Genomic DNA, 19,409 nt, shown 5'->3' with positions numbered 1-19,409 from the left:
GTCAATTAAAGCAACCGGGCATACATCAGGGGGCAACGGATTAAACAATGTTCGTGATCATATGGGAAATTCACGGAGAAGAGGGGTCGTCCAAAGTGGCAGCAACAGGTGGTGTACAAATTCCCCCTCTGTAGCTATTCCAAGCCCCCCCAAATCAATGACCATTTTTTAGGGTATCCCCTCGCAAGATATGCCGTTTGCTCCCTAAATATGCACCAGTCCAAATTGTTTTCCCGCACTTCCAGGGTGGGAGGTTGGCCAGCTCCCCACAATTGAGCAATATTTCGTTTAGCAATCATGAATCCCAAAGTAACCCACTACGTTTGTGAGGTATTCAAATCAGTAGGCTCCCAGATATTAAGTAAGCACCTCCTTGCCTCTAGTGAAAGAGAGACCCCAAGAACTTTATGATGAGCTCACATTCCCAGTTGATATGTATAAAGGTACCCACTTGACCACATTGTCGTTTGCATAGCCCCGTGTCTGAGAATCCCATATGCACCAGCCTCGGTCCCGTGATGTAGATCCTATGGAGAATTTTAAGCTGAACTAATCGCAAGCGGGCAGGAATTGCAACCTCCTTAGGGGAGGACACAGCTGTTTGCCAATCTTCCTCATCCATCTCAGTTATCCATCCTGCGTCCATTTGTCTCTCAGCACCCCCAGAGGGTCAGGCTTGTGATTGATCAATTTCTTATAAATCAAGGAGATGGTTTTGTCAGGTAGGTGCCCGTCTAGTATCCGGTCCTCCAGGGGGGACGGGACGCCTCTGGTGGCTCCGACTCCCCGAGAAGCACAGAGAGAAGGGAGTGACGAATCTGTCCATAACGGAAGTATTCAGACGCCGCAAGTTTATATTCTACCTGCATGTCCTCGAATGATTTAATTCCCCTCCCCCCCCCCCGCTCCAGATATCTTTAATCGTGGAAATTCCTATGAGTTCCCACTTGTCGAAGCCTTTCGTCTTCCAGAGCGTGCCTAATTGTTCCGAATCCCACAGCGGGGTGGCCATTGTCTGCTTGTTTTTCCAGCCCAGTGCACCTGTGGCCACATGCCAAACCTTGACCGAGTGTTTAGTTGGCCCAGTCAATGCCAGTCTATTAGGTCGAGGAATATAGGGCTCTGCTGTACCTACCCCCCGGGAGAAGCCATTTATCCATGGCATGTCCAGGGTCATCAATCCAGCCATATGGGCCATGGTTGATCGCGGCCAGCTGGGATGCCCAGTAATATCTCTTGATATCTGGGAGGGATATGCCTCCGTCATACCAGGAGAGTGTTAATTTGTGCAAAGCAATACGGGGCCTACCCTCCCACAACAAATTCCGCTGTAGGCTCTCTATCTCACTAAAGTATCTAGACTGCACCACATCCAGGGTGTTTTGCAGGGCATAGAGAAAATGGGGGAGGGCCATAATTTTAAAGAGGGCTGCCCTTCCCAACAGTGAAAGAGGAAGCTTCTTCCAATTGGAAACATCCCTCTAAGTCTTTGGAGAGGAGGAAGGTTTCGAGTATACCTAAGTGAGGAATCCAGTGAAACCAAAATACCCAAATATTTGAACCTCTCTGTGTTAACCTGTATAGGACAGTTTCTTGGAGGAACAGGGGGGGGGGGGGGGGTCTCCTTCAATACAATCGAAGGGATTTCTCCCAGTTGATGGAAAGCCCCGCGTTTCTCCCGAAGGAAGCCAGGACATCAAAGACCACAATAATAGATTTACGCGGAGAGGTCAGTTAAAGCAGTATATCGTCTGCATACAGTGATATCCGGTCCTCCCATTCAGGGGTCCACTGCAGATTTTTGATCGAAGTTTCCAAGCGTATCCGGGCGGCCAAAGGCTCAAGAGCCAGAGCGAAAAGGAGACAGCAGGCAACCCTGACGGGTGCCCCATCCCAGCAAGAAGGGAGCTGAAGCTCTATTATTCACTTCTACTTGAGCTAGCGGCTCCGAGGACAGCAGATGCACCCATCCGATAAACCCGGGGCCAAACCCATACTTTGCCAAAACTGCCCACAAGTAAGTCCATTCTATTGTGTCAAATGCCATTGTTGCGTCAAGTGACACAATTCTAGCTGGCTCCATTAGAGTGTGAGCCCTGGCCAACACCCCGTGCAGTCTGCGCAGATTTAGGGCAGTGTTTCTATGGGACATATAGCCCGACTGGTCTGGGTGTACCAGATCGCTGATGACTTTTACCAGTCTATTTGCCAGGAGCTTGGCCAAAATCTTCGGCTCGGTGTTAAGGAGTGAAATGGGCCTGTAGGAGGCACAGCTTGTTTTAATCTTGCCCCCCCTTATGGATCACAACTATTGACGCAATTCTCTGATCTCTAGGGAGTATCCCTGCGTCCCTGGACTCCATGAACATTTACTTCAAGTAAGGCGCGAGTTTATCCGGTTTAAGCTTCTAAAGTTCAATGTGAAGTCCGTTGGGGCCCAGTGCCTTACCGGAGTTCAACGAACGGATGGCCAGGGCAATCTCGTCCGCTGTCATCGCACTGTCCATAAACTGCCGATCGGGGACAGTCGAGGACCCCAGGCTGCCGCGAACCCTTCGGTGGAGTATAACGGTCAAGCTTGTTTGACTGTACCGGCTTTAGTGACCTTGCCCCCTAGAGGAGTGCCTCTCCCCATCTTGCTTGGACGTCATTGCATGTATTGTGCACAGGACAGCTTGGTTTTTAGCCCAGTTCCCCCGTGCCAGCGAGCATGCTGCTCCAGGGTGTCAGGTACGATACACCCCTCAGCAGGATATTTCAAACAAGTCTTCTACCAGGGGGGGTCATCCGCACACTCCGCTGACCAGTCGCAATCAATCGCCACCAGCGCACCTCCACCTACCAGTGCTCCCAAGGGCCAAACGTACACACAATGCTGGATTTGCCACAGTGTTTCCGTCTGCTCCCAGCCAGGCAACTCTATCATCCGGTCTGCCCGCTTGCCGAAGCGTCTGGTTCAGCACATGGGCAAGGGAACCGGGACCTCCGAATCACACCGTGTCTCCCAATATACCGGATCTCTCCCAGTTGCTTTCTGCACCGTGGCCTCGATAAGAAGTTCGGGGAAGGGGGCCACCGCGCACCCCCGGTCTTCACTCACCCCCCGCTTTTAGACCAGGATGCCGCCCGCCCGCCTCTGGCGATCCCGAGGGCCCCGCAGGACCCTGGGCCCTCAGCTTCTCCTCTTGCTTTGTGGAGGGAGGGGGCGGGAAGGGGGTGGAAGGGAAATATCCAGCCACCGCCACGGCTCTTTATACGGCCGCCTTCCTTCTCCTCAATTCCCCCTCTGGCGGACCCGGCCGGTGACTTCCGGTTCGCGCCGCTGATGTTATTGCATTCGGGAGCGGCCGGGTCGCAAACCACAGTCTCCGGTTCCGACTCCCACACAGGCCCAAACTCGTGGCAGGCGCCATTCCAGCCCACGACGTCCCCGGGACCCAGGAGCAGGCTGTACGTGCTCCGCTCGACCTCTGGTGTTAGCTGCGAGGCTTGGGGGTCAGGATAGATATGAGGACGATGGGGCCGGCAGACTGTCTCGGCGAAGCCGTGGGTCTACGCGGCCATCTTCATCAGGCGCTTGGCTCCTCCCCTGGTTCACAACACTTTTAGAACTGTCCGTAGTTCCACATCAAAAGCTGCATCTCAATTCCAGTCTTTTCACCCAGAACCATGAACCGATTTGGCTCCTGAAGTCCTAGAGTTCGGCTATCTCAACTTGCCACCAGAATGTATGACCATTCTTAAAGAAGCAAGAAAGCCTACTAGCAGAGCATGCTATGCAGTAAAATGGGAAAGATGTGTTGTATACGATACTGATAACAATATTGATCCACTAGACGGGTGTACTCAAAATATAATTTGTTAACTTCTGCATTTACAGCACGCTGGTCTAGCCTACACTTCCATTCTTTGCATCTTGCAGCAGTAGCTGCATATTTGCAAAACAGACATCTGCCAAGGTGCCAGTAATTAAAGCTTTAATGGAGGGCCTTAAGAGAATAATAAAACCTAGGGTACCTCCAGCACCAGTTTGGAATCTGAACATTGTGCTTACACGGCTCATGGGTCCACCTTTTGAGCCGTTACACAATTGTCCACTACAGGTTTTCAGGGAAAGTGGCCTCCTTGCGATCACTTAATTGATGAGATTTGTATTTTTTTTTCTTTTTTACGGAGTTTTACATAGCCCGAACTTGACCCGAAGGTCACTGGTATCAGCGCACTTTACACAAGCACCAGTTGCGTTACATGAGAACACATTCATTTTTGTTACAGGGAGATGAAGTGATTTGCCTAGAATCACAGGATGTTGCCTGTCTTTGCCGAGACCAGAACCCGGTTCTCTAGATTTGAGGTAGACTTTCCTAGCCGTTAGGCCAACTCCTCACCCCTTAAAGACAGAGTAGGTCTTCGCACCAACCCAAAATTCCTTCCCTAAGATGTTTCTGCTTTTCATAGCAACCAATCAGTTCATTTGTCTGTTTTTTTTGCTCAACCTGATTCGGCAGCAGAAAGAGCTCTTTATACTCTTGATAGCAGAAGAGCGCTATTGTACTACATTTAAAGAACGAAGAATTTTTGCAAAACAATTGTTTGTTGCATTTGCTACACCTCACAAAGGAAATCCAATTTCTAAATATGGTGTTGCAAGATGGATTGTTAAATGCATTCAAACCTGCTAAACTAACTTTATACCTCCTAGAGTGCATTCCACTCGTAAAATAGGAGCGTCTATGGCCTTTTTAGGTAACATCCCTATAGCTGACCTTTGTAAGGCAGCAACATGGTCCACACCACACACTTTTACCAAACACTACTGTGTGGATGTATTAGCACGTCAACAAGGCAATGTAGGGCAATCAGTGCTTAAGACAGTGTTCGAGGCATATGAGCTGTAGATCACATGCTTTGCATAAGATCGCCATCTAGTGTTGGGTGTGGATGTTTGCACTTTGTTTTTCTGGAAGAAGTTTTCCTAATCATGAGGTAGGGGACTCCTCCTTTAGGTGATCGTGCGCATGGTCATCGACTCTATCTTCAAATCGTTTTTTTCCGCCATCGGGTTCAGATGTAACTCGTTATGATCCGGTTCGATGCCGATCCTTCAGTTCTTCTCTGCGCGTATAACATTCACCCTCGAAGGTATTGTTTCCGATTGCATTCCCTTTTCTTCGCGGATCGTGTGATTACTAAAAACTAATTTTGATCTGAGACAGCGCGTGGTAGGCAGTCGGGCCTAGCCCCTGGTTCGACTCTCATTCGATGGAAGTAACGCCCTTTAAGTTCTGCACTTGGTGCCACGTGAAATACCCGCGCACCATCTCACGCTGTGTGCAACCTGTGTTTGTCACCCGAACACACTGAAGAAGACTGCGACGCGTGCCTAGCTTTCCGTTCAAAAAAGACTCTTCGACAGTCTGGCCCTTCGACGCGGCATTCGGAGACAACAACAAACCTCTTCGGACCTGAATCTGAGGAAGAGGAAGCCGGCGACCCCATCGGAGCCGAGGAAGAACAGGAAGAAATCTCCATTTCCGAGAACCGTTCCGACAAGGATGAAGCCATCTGTATGGCCAACAACGTACTGTGAGTATAGTCCCTACCTCGCCCCAACTTCCATTTCTACCGAAGGAGGCTCCGGACCAACCCGCACCCTTGGGCCCGGTTGGCACCAAGATCAAGCTTCCGAAGCCCCGCCTTTGGGCTCGGCACCGAAGCATAGCAAGAAGCCTTCCAGCTCCGAAAAGTCCCATACCAAATTGGGCACTAAGCCAAAGTCCGACCAAGAAATCATCGGCACCTAAATCTTTGGCGCTGAAACTGACGGTGAGCATGCTTTTGGTGATCCGCTCGACAAACCGGATCCGAAACAGAAAATTCTGGTTATACATCCAAAAACTGGACATAATACCACTAAAGTGAGTTTAAAAAGGGGTGCAACTACAGAAGAACAACACCACATTCCATTAAAAAAAGAGAACTGTTGGGACAAATCCTTCCTCTACCTGTGCCAACTTCACCTGAGCACTCATCACCACATACACCTGACAATCAGGGTGATGGGGAAGATAATGAAGACAATCAGCCAGAAGATGTGCGGGATGACTAGAATACTGACTCGCCCACTGACAACAATTCGGACGTACATTCTACCAGACCCTCTCCACCAGATGACACTGTAGGATTTTTTGATTTACTAAGCAGGGCTACTACTTACCATAGGGTCCCACTCCATAGAGAATCCCTTGAAGAGGACTTCATTTTCGAGACCATAAACAACATACAAATGTATACACACATGTTGCCCATGTTGAAAGGAATGACCAGACATGTAGACAACATTTTTAAGGATCCTGTCAGAGCATGTATCCTTACCTCTAGGGGTAGATAAAAAAAAAAAGAAGCCTGCCCCATCGGATCCAGTCTACATAAAAGGTCAACTACCCTTAGACTCATTAGTAGTTTCTAATGCACGTAAAAGGGCAAACTTCCAGAGTACTGAAGACTGGCGCACCATCCCCCAGATAAGGAGTCTAAACTCCTTGATGCTTCAGGGGAAAGGATAGCCTCCCAGGCAGCTAACTTCTGGTGCATTTATAATACAAAAGCGTTGCTGGCAAGGTATGACCGCGCACACTGGGATGAAATGGAACAACTCATCCAATTTCTACCCAAGTACACTACTCAGAAGCGCAAGACCTGGTACGTGAGGGGCAGTTAATTTCTAATAACCAAATTAGATGTTCCTTAGATACTGCTGATACATCCGCCAGAGCGATGAACACTAGTGTTCTTTGAAGAAGACACGCATGGCTGCGCATATCCGGGTTTAAACCGGAGGTTCAGACCTCCATGTTAAACACACCCTTTGACGGGGAACACCTTTTTTGGGCCGGTGGTAGACACTTCACTTAACAACATGAAAAAGGATACCGAAGTGTCTAAATCCATGGGAGCCCTTCAGTCTCCACAAGGCCATGGTTCCTTTAGTCGCTCTTTTTATCGAGCAGGGTCCAAGAATATTTCCTCCGACACTGCGTCCACCTATAAGGGTAATAACCAACTCTCTGGATCCAAGGGTTTCTTTCGAGGCAATCCCAGAGAAAGAAATGGCAAGGCCAGAGTTAGAGGTTCCAATACACATACCTCGCCCTCCAATACAAAGCAGTGACTTGCCCATAGTCTCCTTCCACCCCCACCCCCATCCACCCCCCCTGGACAATTTAACACCTGTGGGGGGACAACTGTCACAATTTCTACCAAAATGGTAGTCCATAACGGACAAGTGGGTTCTCCATATTAACCATTCTGGTTACTGCCTGGAGTTCATCAACACTCCTCCAAACAGTCCCCCAAAGTCGCACAGACTTCCACCGGTTCATCTAGACCTTCTCAAACAAGACGTGTAAACCCTATTACTAAAACAAGTCATAGAGCCTGTACCATCCCAACATCAAGGGTCAAGCATCTACTCCTTTTACTTTCTAATTCCAAAAAGGACCGCTCTCTGACCCATATTGGATCTCCGAGAACTAAAGCTTTATAGTCAGACCACTTCCAAATAGTAACACTACAACCGGCACTACTACTTTTGAAACAGGGCGACTTTCTTTCTACTCTAGATTTAAAGGACACCTACTTTCATATTCCAATCCATCCGGCTCACTGCAAATTTCTCACTTTTGTGATAGCAGGTCAACACTACCAATATAAGGTACTCCCATTCGGAGTCACAACTACCCCCAGAGACTTAACAAAATGTCTGGCGGTAGTAGCTGTGCATCTCAGAAGACAAAGCATACATGTCTTTCCCTATCTGCACGACTGGCTCATCAAAGCCAGCACATACCAACAATCTCGCAAGCACACTTCCGTAACCATTCAGCTGCTTCATCAGCTAGGGTTTTCAGTCAATATTTCAATCACATCTTCAGCCAAACAAAATTCAGGATTACCTAGGAGCCACACTGGATACTCAAAGGGCTCTAACATTTCCCAATGCAGCCAGATTCCGAAACATTCAGGCGCTCATTCTCAAATTTCAAGCCCCTTAATTACTTCCAGCTCGAGTGTTTATGTACGTGCTGGGAATGATAACATCTTGCATCCTGATCGTTTACCACGCCAGGTTACACGTGTCCACTTCAGAATGTTTAGCCAGTCCGTGGAACCAGTCACACTGTCTATTAAGCAATCTAGTGTTGGTAAGAGGCCGTACTCAATGCCCTCTCTGCAGTGGTGGAACACCAAAAACCTGTCAAAGGGACGGATATTCATACACCCAGTTCCACAGTGTTAACAGCAGGCGCGTCTCTCACTGGCTGGGGAGCTCATCTTCAACAACACACAGTGCAAGGGCTGTAAGATCCCAGAGCAAAGGTTTGGGCGAAAGTGCCATCTTTCTTGCATGGTATTCCCCCACTTTTTGTTGAATTGCTGATGTGCTTTGACTGTGTGTGCCCTGGGCTCCTGCCAATCGGTGCCTATGCTCCTTCCCTAAAACTGTATTGAAGCTAAAAGCCAATTGGCATCTCTGGCCACATGTCGGCCCCTGGTAAATGGTACCATGGGTACCCAGGGCATTGTGACCAGAGAAGACCCCTAACGGCTGCAGCACTTATTGTGCCACCCTTACGGGCCCTGCACCCATACACTGCCTTTGTTTAGTTCTGCACCAGGACACTCAGCCTGCAAAGAGTCGACATGGCACACATCGAACTTCGCATCTGTCATGTTCTTATGAGAGGTCCGGATGGGCACAATTTGAACAGTAGAAACCTGGGAAAAAGGCACACGACGTCGAGTGGGGATACCTAAATAGCAAATCAAAGAAGAGGAGTACAATGGATCAAAGAAGTAGTGAAAAGTGCTTTAAATGGAATGATTTTATCGCCAATGCGGCATACTTTGCAGTGTGTTTGGTTCCGGGGCGCAGACACGCCCCTTTTGTTAAGTTACACATCCCTGTGCGCCATGCCCACAACCCCACTGCCCTGGCATACATCAGTCACCCCTCTAGCTGGGTGCCCTATGCCAGTGGTGTGGGCACAGGTGCATGAGCCCTGTCCCCCTACAGTACCCAGGGCTATTTCTGACACGAAGTGCAGTGATGCCATTAAGAGTCTATGGTGCTCCGCAGCACCATAATGGCTACACTGAAAACTGACAAGTTTGATATCAAACTTCTCAGCACATTAAACCCACACTGATGCCAGTGTGGGATTTTTTGTAAATTGCACTACAAAGGGCATCTTAGAGATGCCCCCTGAAACCTAACCTACAATCCACGTCTTGTCTGAGAGGCTGCCACACAACAGACATGTTGCTGGACCCCTGAGTGGAGAGCTCCCCGCTCTCCTGGGCCTACAACAATGCACATCCTGAGCGAGGTGCTAGGTCTCCTCCCCCAGGATGGCCAGGGGGAAGCTTCAAAGGCATGCCACCTTTGTGAGCTTCTCCAGGCCACTTGCTGTACTCAGCAACTGGCCCCCACCAGTTCTCCTCCCACTCTGGTGGGAAGACTGGCGGGAAACCCTACAGCAGGAAAGGGGGTATGCCAGCCTGTGCCAACTCCACCCCTCAGGTGGAGGAGGCGAGGTGAAGCACGACTCCGGGCTACCGCCTTGAGGATAGGGAGCCCTACCCACTCACAGCTAAGCCACTGCCCCACTCCCACAGGAGAGAAGCAGGTTATAGGGTGTACCCACCCCTAGGGCAGGGACCTATTGGTCCTTGCCCTCGCCCTACCTGTAACGCCCCTAAATTTAGTATTTAGGGGCACCCTGAACCTTCCTTCCTCAGATCCCGATTTCGAAACAAGAAGTCCAATAAGAAGACCTACAGTGCAGTTGCTAACAAGAGGACAACACCAACTGACTTGGCACCAGCCCTACAGGCCTGTTGATCCTTGAACCTGCGCCTGCTAAATCCTGGCGTCTCCTGCGGACAGCAACCTCGAGAACCCCAGAGGACCTGCCTACCTTGACCCTCCTAAAGACTGGGACCCCCACAAGCAGTGGTTCTGCTCCAACAGCAATACCACTGGTGCCAGCCAGGAACCGCGAACCCAGCCCACTCTGCACCCGCCGAGCTTGGCCTGTGCCCAAGTGGACAAAGACCCTGAGGACGTCCCCCCGGCGATTCTGACCTGGAATCCAGTGCCCAGGGACCCTCCTCGACGACCCAGACGACTCCTGCAGACTCGGAACCAGGGACCCCTCCAACCGCGACCAGCAGAGGGTAAGATTTTCAGACGCCAAAAGACACACCTGCACCCGGCGCCACCCGGCCCCTTTTGCCCAACTCCGGGGTGCCCGCCTATCCTCCAGGATCCCAACTACCCCTCGAAGTGTTAGTCGCTCCCGAAGATCCTCCGTCCCCGAGCCTGCAGCCTTTGTTCACCTTTCACGATTGACATTGAATAACATTGAGCGCCTGACGGCTCAAAAGCACCCTGCACCCAGCTGCCCGAGTGCCCCTGGCCGTGCAACCTTTGTCCTATCCTAATTCCCCATTTGTCCTGAGCAAGTGACCAGGAGCCCAGTTCCCACAGCTGTGTGGTCTGCTAGCCAGCAGCTGTGGGAGCTGGGCTCTTCATCAGGAATAAAATCACCAAACACATTCAACAAAGGAACCTCCGCTCTAAAGGAGCATCTTGCCTCAAAATCCCACCATACAAGAAAAAAAATATGGGTGGCACATCCTTCTCTGTTCAAGCAGCCAAACTATGGAACTCGTTACCCCCAACATAAGGTCCACCGACAACCACCTTATCTTCAGAAAACTACTCAAGATTTGGCTCTTCCACCACATAAGCACCATACGCAAACAGAAATTTACAGCATATCCCTCTGTATATTAGCAATTGTTTTCACTATAGATATGTACCTATCTTTGTGTATTACTTTGTATAAACACGTAAAATAATATTATGTTAAGAAAAGAAAAATAAATAAAAATCATCTTTGGTCTACATGTACACACTTCCATTGTGCATCTATGTACCTTCCATGTACTTGGATCTGTGTGTGTGTTACTTTTCTCCTGAAAAAGCATATCCAATGCACTACCCTATTTCTCATCCTGTGTCTCTATCAATATCTTTAATCTACATATACTTACCTCCTTTATGCATCTGTATAATTTCAATGTACTTACGGATCTATATATTTATCACTTTCTTCTAATTTAGCATTTCCAATGCACTACCCTATTTCTCAGCCTATACTTCGCTTAATATATCTTTTAACCCAACCTTCTGACTCATCTCATACTTCTTTCTACTACTCCTTCCAATGCACTACCCTATCTCTCATCCTATACATCTATCAATACATCCTCTACATCCACTCTCATTTATCCCAAACCACTACTATGGTCGCCCCAAAAAAAAAGTCACTCTTTTATCCCTCCACTATCCTTTTCAATCAAAAGACTAACATGTTCACTTCTCAAATTCCATATTCAACTATACTAATATACTACCTGAATAACATACCCACTACTCAAATTACTTCATATTTATACTAATTTTCAACACTAATCCTTTATGGGTTCCGGAGTGGCGTGCTACTCGCCAGAAAAGCGCTTCAACACTCATCAGGGGAACAAGTGCTATGTGGATGCAAATCTTTCTTCCCCTTTTATCCCTCTGCTATTCTTCTCACTCCAAGTAACTGACTAATATCCACCACTGAAATTACTTCATATTTCACCATATTAATTCACCACTAACCTTTATAGGCTTCCTGAATAGCGTGTGTGAACAAGCACTATATAAATACAAACCTTTGTCCTCCTTTATCCTTCTGCTATCATTCCAAATAACTGACTAACCTATCCACCACTTAAAATGTACTTGCATGTTTCACTATACTAATTCAACACTAATCCTTAATGGGTCCTGGAGTAGCGTGCTACTCGCCGAAAAAGCGCTTCGACGCCTCGTCAGGGGTAGTAAGCGCTATATAAATGCAAGTACAATACAATTGGAATACAACCGAAGGCCCCCTGCCTCTCATTGAATAACATTGGTTCTAACTACCTCTGCACCCGGCTGCCCCTGTGCCGCTGAGGGTGTACCAACTGTACCTACCTTACCCTGGGAGACCCCATAGTCTATGCCCAGAACCTTAACTCTGCCAGTCGAGTACTTGCCTAAAAGCCGATAACTCCATTTTCTTCCATAGGCTAACATTGACTGGTTTCACTTGGAAATTCTTCTGAGTGTGGAGTTTTGGAACTTTAAAATATTCACCTAAAACAGCCGAACTACGAATTTCGATGTACTCACCTGTTATCAGGAATGACCTCAGGGCTGCACCTTTTAGCCCAGCACAAACCGTGAAAAGTAATTCTAACCGTACTTACCAGTAACCTGAATTTCCTTCCATAGGAAACCATTGACTGTTTTTCTGTGAAATTTCTTCTAAGTTTCGATTTTTGGAAACTACAATATTCTTTAAACATCGTACCAGCTACCAAAACATAATTACTTACCTGTTTTAGATCAAGGTCCCAGTGCTGAACCTGAGTCCAGTACTGGGTTACAAAAGTAATGTAAACATACTTTACCTACAAACTGAATTTCCTTCCATAGGGTAACATTGGTAATTTCAACTGAAAAAGTTTCAACTTAAAATACAATAATAATCCTTAAAAATCACTACTGTAACCAAAACACTTTTGCTTAACTGTTTCCAGCTCATGTCCCAGGACAGAATCCCTGTGGTTAGAAAAGTAACCTTCAAAGTAATTAATTGCATTTAACTGAAAATTCCCATTGAGCTCAATGTTGCATTGTGTTTGAAATTGTTGCCTATTGCAACAAACTGTAACTATTGTATTCAAAGAGTCTATTGCCCATTTGAAAAGTATTTAACTGAAGTAATCTATGCTGATAAAGTATATTCTGATACCTTGTTGGTTCTGAAAATAAAATACCTATATCGTTTGATACAAAACAATTGGCCTAGAGGTCAGTTCTTGTGTGTGAAACCTTTTGCTGACTGTGTGTGTACAACAAATGCTTTGCACGGTCCTCTGGTACTGCCTTACTGCTTGCCCAAGCTACTACTTTGGAGAGTAAGGCTATATCCAGTTTTAGCCTCTGCCTTACCTCTGGAGACTGAACTCTATGCACACTGTACCTTACTTTGGTCCAGTATATACAGAGCCACTTTCTTGCAAGGTTGTTTCACATCAATCATTTTGAGCTCATGGCAATCTTTCTTGCGCTCAAAGCCTTTCAAGATCACCTATCTGGCAAAGCTGTTCTAGTCCGAACCTACAACATGACAGCTATGTATTGCATACAGAGGCGGGGGGGACCCACTCTCCAACTGTCCCACGTAGCCCAAGACATCTAGAAGTGGGCGATTCACCACAACATTTATCTCCTAGTGGAACACCTACCGGGAGTCAACAATCCGATTGCGGATCTACTCAGCAGACCGAGGTATCAAGTACACGAGTGGGAACTTCACCCTCAAGTTCTCCACCCATACTTCCAAGTCTGGGGTGTCCCTCACATAGACCTGTTTGCAGCACCCGAAAACATGAAATGCCAAAGCCTTGCCTCCAGGTATCCACACCCGCTGTCCAAAGGCAATGCTTTATGGATGAACTGGTCAAGGATATTTGCCTACGCTTTTACGCCTCTCCCACTCATTCCAAAGCGGTTTTTGAAACTCAGGCTAACATCCCTCATGCTCATACTAGTGGCTCCCAACATGGGCACGTCAACCCTGGTTCTCAATCCTGTTGGCTCTCTCTGGTACCACATCAAAATTACATTTAACTCTGTCTCCTCAAACAGAGCCATGGAGAAATCAAACACCCAGATCCCAAACAGAACCTCGCAATCTGGCTCCTGAAGTCCTAGTTTGGTTATCTAAACCTTCCACCAGACTGTATGAACATTATTAGAGAGGCCAGAAAGCTTACCTCAAGGGCCTGCTATGCAGCCAAATGGAAGTGTTTTATCTATTGCAATAACTATCACATCAACCCTCTTGATGCTTTCATACAGAACATACTGTGCTACCTGTTACATTTGCAGCAGTCAGCATTGGCCTACACATCCATTAGACTGCATCTCGCTGCAATAGCAGCATACCTCCAAAATAGACAGGTACCCAAAATAATGAGTGTTGTCATCAAAGCATTTATGAAAGGACTAAAAAGAGTTATACCACCAAGACTTCCACCTACCCCAGTATGGAATCTTAACATAGTCCTCACAAGCTTTATGGGTCCACCATTTGAATCCATGCACAGATGTGAGCTACAGTTCCTCACTTGGAAAACAGCTTTCCTTATTGCAATCACTTCATTGAGGAGAGTGGGTGAACTACAGGCATTAACCATAGAAGAACCCTTTTTCCAGTTCCACAAAGATAAAGTAGTTCTTCGTACCAACCCCAAATTCCTACCTAAGGTTGTATCTGCATTTCACATCAATCAGTTGGTTGAACTACCGGTGTTCTTCCCTCAACCTGACTCTTTTGTATTACACCAACAACAACCATTTCGTAAAACCAAACAATTCTTTGTCTCTTTTGCACCACCTCACAAGGGTAATCCTATCTCCAAATCGGGTATTGCTGGGTGGATTGTTAAATGTATTCAGATTTGTTATAAAAAAAACAAAAGGACTCTCAGAATCCCCCAGAACACATTCCACTCGCAAGCCGGGGACTACTGTCCCTTTTCTTAGGGAATATCCCCATTACTGATCTCTGCAAAGCCGCGACATGGTCTACACCACACACATTCACCAAACATGTTTGTGCAGATGTGTTAGCAAGACAACAAGCTATTGTGGGCCGAGCAGCACTCAAAACGTTCTTCCAGACATCGCCACCAGTTACAGGATAGCCACCGCTTCGGGGATACTGCTGTATAGTCTATGTAAAGCATGTGATCTACAACTCGCATGCCTCGAACGGAAAATGCTACTTGCCCAGTATGCATCTGTTCTTGGCATGTAGAGCTGTAGAATCTCATGCGCCCACCCACCTCCCCGGGTACCTGTAACTACTGCAGTTCTCTGTTCTTACTATACATACTTGCGCATGGACCTCCCTATTCTTTACTACTACTCCATTCTCTCGCCCTCTGCGGAAAACATTCTGAAGATAGTCGCTGAACATACGCGCTATCCCCTAAGGGAGGAGTCCCCTACCTCGTGATTAGGAAAACTTCTTCTAGGAAAACAAAGTGCAAACATCCGGACACAACACTAGATGGCGATCTTATTCAAAGCATGAGATTCTACAGCTATGCATGCCAAGAATAGATGCATACTGGAGAAGTAGCATTTTTTTTTCTCAAACAGCTGTACCACCTACAGGTTAGCCACCGTTTTGGAAGAATACTGGTATATAGTCTATGCAAAGCCTGTGGATCTACGGCACACATTCCTCATACGGATTATGCTACTTACCCAGTAAGCATCTGTTCTTGGCATGTAGAGCTGTAGATTCAAATGTGCCCTCACACCTCCCCGGGCAACTGTAGCTGTTGCAGTTTTCATTATTTACATTACGTACGCATGGACATCTCTGTTACTACACTTACTCCATTCTCACCCTCTTGCGAGAAAAACAATCGTAACAATGGAGTCGATGAGCACTATCACCGAAAGGGGGAGTCACCTTACCTCGTGACTAGGAAAGACCTCTTTAAAGAAAAAAAAAATCTTACAAAGATCCGGACCCAATACTAGATGGGAGGAGTATGCAAAGCATGTGAATCTACACCTCTACATGCCAACAGATGCTTACTGGGTAAGTAGCATAATCCTTTTTACCAACTGTGTACTTTTCCTTTTTCCTGGATACCTGGTTTCAAGAGGTCATAGCACTCTAAGAATATCAATCCCATCAGCTATTAACCACCATCAAGAAAAAAAGGGCTGTGCAAAAGGAGGGCTGACAAATCGTTAGTTGTTTTAAAGTATGTATTTGTGATAGATCATTTTCTCTTTAATTCAGTTAGTAGAGCTAAATCTAAAACCGAAGCATTGTTCAACAAGAGTTTTAGTCGTTGATGTATATGCTCCTTGTAGCTATAAAAGCAAAGACTTAATTGGTTAGTTTAATTTCAAATTTCAAACCTAAACAATGCATTTTGTTAAAACCTGCAGTTTGATTTTTGGCAGAATATTTCTGGGAACAAACCCTATTTCTCGCAAGGTAAAGAAATGAAACCACGAAAGTGTCGCAGCATAAAACAAAAAAAAATTGCAATTAATACATTCTTAGGAAATGTGGGTACATGCCCATTTGCCTAACATTCATGGATTCAGGGATATTCTGCAAATTGAATATATTGACAGTCACACCACAAGACCGAATTCATATTTCATAGCAACCAGGTCTAAGACCAGTTTGGTAACTCAAATGTAGATCGCCATTAAAGCCTTTTTTATGAACACATTTATTGACGTGTACTGTGGGTATTTATATTGCATTATCAGTGCGTGTTCTTACATGTAAAATACGGTGGTATTCTATGGTAAACCGCATGCATCCATCAATCTGTTCTTTGTAGCGCCTTGTAGGAAAAGTCAGATAGGTTTATAATAAAACATTCCGTCCACTACACCTTCACTGCACCCGCCCAATCTCCTCGTAATTTGACACTTCTGGGGATCCGAAGGGGTGTGTTATTATCAATGCCCAGTGTTCTAGGTCCAATTTGTCTTTATTTTGCCGTTTCCTGGCAATATCAGTTTCCGCAATAAATGTTACTTAATGTACCAGACATACTCTTTGAATCTTAATCAACATTTGATATTTGTATATCTTATGCTGTATGGGCCTCTTGGCATTCCCGTTTTGTTATTTTAAAGTAATTCCAGTTTCTAGAGGAAGCCGTATGGATTGGTTTCTTTAATGGGCAGACTTTTTTGTTGCAGGTCATTTGCAAGATTTTAAAACGGCTAATTGTATTCTACATGTTTGAGAGTTTTTTCTCAGGCTGCTATTATTCCATTTGAGTGGTTGGACATAGTTTTTTAAATGTTCATTGGTGAAGTTTGTGCTATGTAACCCCTGGGGTTTCAAAGTAAGGCATGCCCAAATATACCTCTTAAACCCAGTGATGCGCTTCACAGGCAGACGCCATGCACAACAGGTCCTTGCTTGTGTTAGGGTATCAAGCATTGTGAAACCTAAACGCAAAACATTAATGTAGTTACATTTCTATACATGGGAAAGAAATAAAAATTGTTATAAAAGATTAAATTGACCTTTACTTTTATGGTGACTGATGCATAGATCATTTGTTTGCAGCTTTGGTGGAAATAAATGATGTGGCCATGTTCAGTTGATGCATGCAGTTATTTGTCTTTTATTCTGCTTTATAAAACTTTGAATAACTTTTTTCGTAGACAAAGCGTCACCAAGAAGGTCACCCCGTAAGAGAGCCCAGAAGAGGTCGGCAGGATCTGATGAGTGAATGAATACAAAGCATGAACAGTTAATATTTCAATAATCCTGCTTTCCAATCAGGATGGTGCAGAGAAGCAGTGTCTACCTAGCAAGAGGAGCCAGTATAACATTTGGACTGCGCAGTTAGTTTGACTGCAGGAAATTGCTGGATGTGTCCGCCATTTAAAAAATAAATTAAACCTTTTTTTTCCTACATATCAAGGTACTTCTATTCTTTTGGTAAGTTACATTTCCACATGGAATTGTAGCAGAGCGTGATATGTGCCTTTGGAATTCTTTGTCATCCTATGAAACATGCCGTCATTTTATTTTATTCCCACTAATCGAATGAAATGGTCAAGTACCGCGATCTGATTGTCTTCAGTGTGTTGAAGGATCACATCCTGATTTTCCGAGCTTCCCTTCGCTTCAGTTTTCGCAGTACATGGATTTTGCAAGACTGTTTCAAAATATATACCCAATCCTTTGAATGGAGATGTGTATTTCTAATGGTACACTGCTTTTTAGTGTGGCTCTTCTAGCTGCTGTGGGACTTGCTCATTGTGGTGGTAGCTTGTTGGCTGCTGATGCAATCCTAAAAAAATTTTGTGCATGTGGAGAATTGAATTTACATGTGTACAACACGTCCCAGATAGATATTTTAAATTTCGGAAGTGTTTTTTATGCGAAAATCATTTTTGGTAAATGTACTTCATTGACTGACTTAAAGATTGTGATATCAAATAAAATACATATTGTGTAACTGTTCTAGTTCCCTGCCGTGCTAACCCTTTAGAGCAAGACCACTTACCAGAATACAAGCAGATTTTTTTTCCGTGCCATCAACATGCAAGTTAAGTTTGTACATTGGACAGAGACTGCAAGGTATTTGTACATTTAAAAGTAATACTTTTTGTAAATCAAGTCGAAGTGCAGTTGTACAAAGGATTTCTTTCATTAAAAAGGTAAATCAAACTCTTCAGTACTTCAATTTTATTAAATCAAAAGTGCTAATGCTTTTACAAAACTGTTAAATGTAATTTATGTTCTCAGATGTTAATCAGTCAGTTCACAACATTACATTGTGTATTGAAGGTGTGAATGCATTGTTCAGCTTTGCTTACCGTAAAAAGTAATCTCTGAAACAATTAAATTCATTAAGTCTTTGTTGCGATTATTCATCATCAAAGACAATGACATCCATAATTAATGCAAACATTCCTTCACTTAAAATACACCATAATAAGCAGAAATATTAATCTTAATACTATGCCTCATCAGAAATATATAATTACCTACTGGCGGTCGCCAGTAGGTATATATAGTTAGGATTTTTTTGAATAGGGATTTCTGAAAATTCTATGTTGAATAACTTTGGCGTTGATGGACGGAATTGGCTGAAATTTTCAGGAAAATGGCACATTTTGTTTCTGAGCGTCCCCTGAAAGTTTGGGGGGGGTTTCGTCAAGCAGGGGCCGAGAAAAAAGGGGGGTCCCAAAACGTGTTTTTAACATTGAGTTTTCCATAGGGCGGTTGGACTCACTTTTAACTCGAACGGCTGAATGGATTTCCACAAAACTTGGCAAAATTGTAGGGACTGGTAGCCCGATGTGCCTTTGCTATGTCTCAAGATATATGCTCCAGTGGTTTTTGCGAAAATTAACTTTGAAAAATATATATTGGGTTACATTGGGCTATATATATGTTAGAGCCCAAATGTAGCCCAATGTAGCCCAAAGATGGCCACCAGAGACCAAAAAAAACAAATGTAGCCCAAATATCAGCCAGATGTAGCCCAACTATAGCCCAGTGACAGAATGTCCCAGAGTGTTCTAAAGAACAACTAGAGCGCTAACAGTCTTACTTATGACAAAAGTATGGCACACCTGAAGTCATCTTGATTGGAATAAAGTGTTAACACTTAAAACATTTAATTTGCAAAGGAACAAAATGAGGGGGTTCATTTTGCCATAG

The 19,409-nt window shown here is 45.4% G+C and overlaps 1 protein-coding gene across 1 annotated transcript in view; it reads left to right on the top strand.

The window, feature by feature from the left end:
- SSR1 (signal sequence receptor subunit 1) overlaps nucleotides 1-18,410 on the top strand; it is a 149,854-nt gene extending 131,444 nt beyond the window's left edge. The window contains exon 8 of the mRNA XM_078688066.1: nucleotides 17,396-18,410. Within this exon, the coding sequence (XP_078544192.1) occupies nucleotides 17,396-17,463 (68 nt within the window). The 3' untranslated portion in view covers nucleotides 17,464-18,410. The remainder of the gene's footprint in view (nucleotides 1-17,395) is intronic.
- The last annotated feature ends 999 nt before the right edge of the window (nucleotides 18,411-19,409 follow it).

This window comes from Lissotriton helveticus, chromosome 4_1 (assembly GCF_964261635.1).
Source record: "Lissotriton helveticus chromosome 4_1, aLisHel1.1, whole genome shotgun sequence".
Lineage (NCBI taxonomy): Eukaryota > Metazoa > Chordata > Amphibia > Caudata > Salamandridae > Lissotriton > Lissotriton helveticus.
The sequence above is the reverse complement of the archived record's forward strand: the minus strand, read 5'-3'. Positions and strand labels throughout refer to the sequence as shown.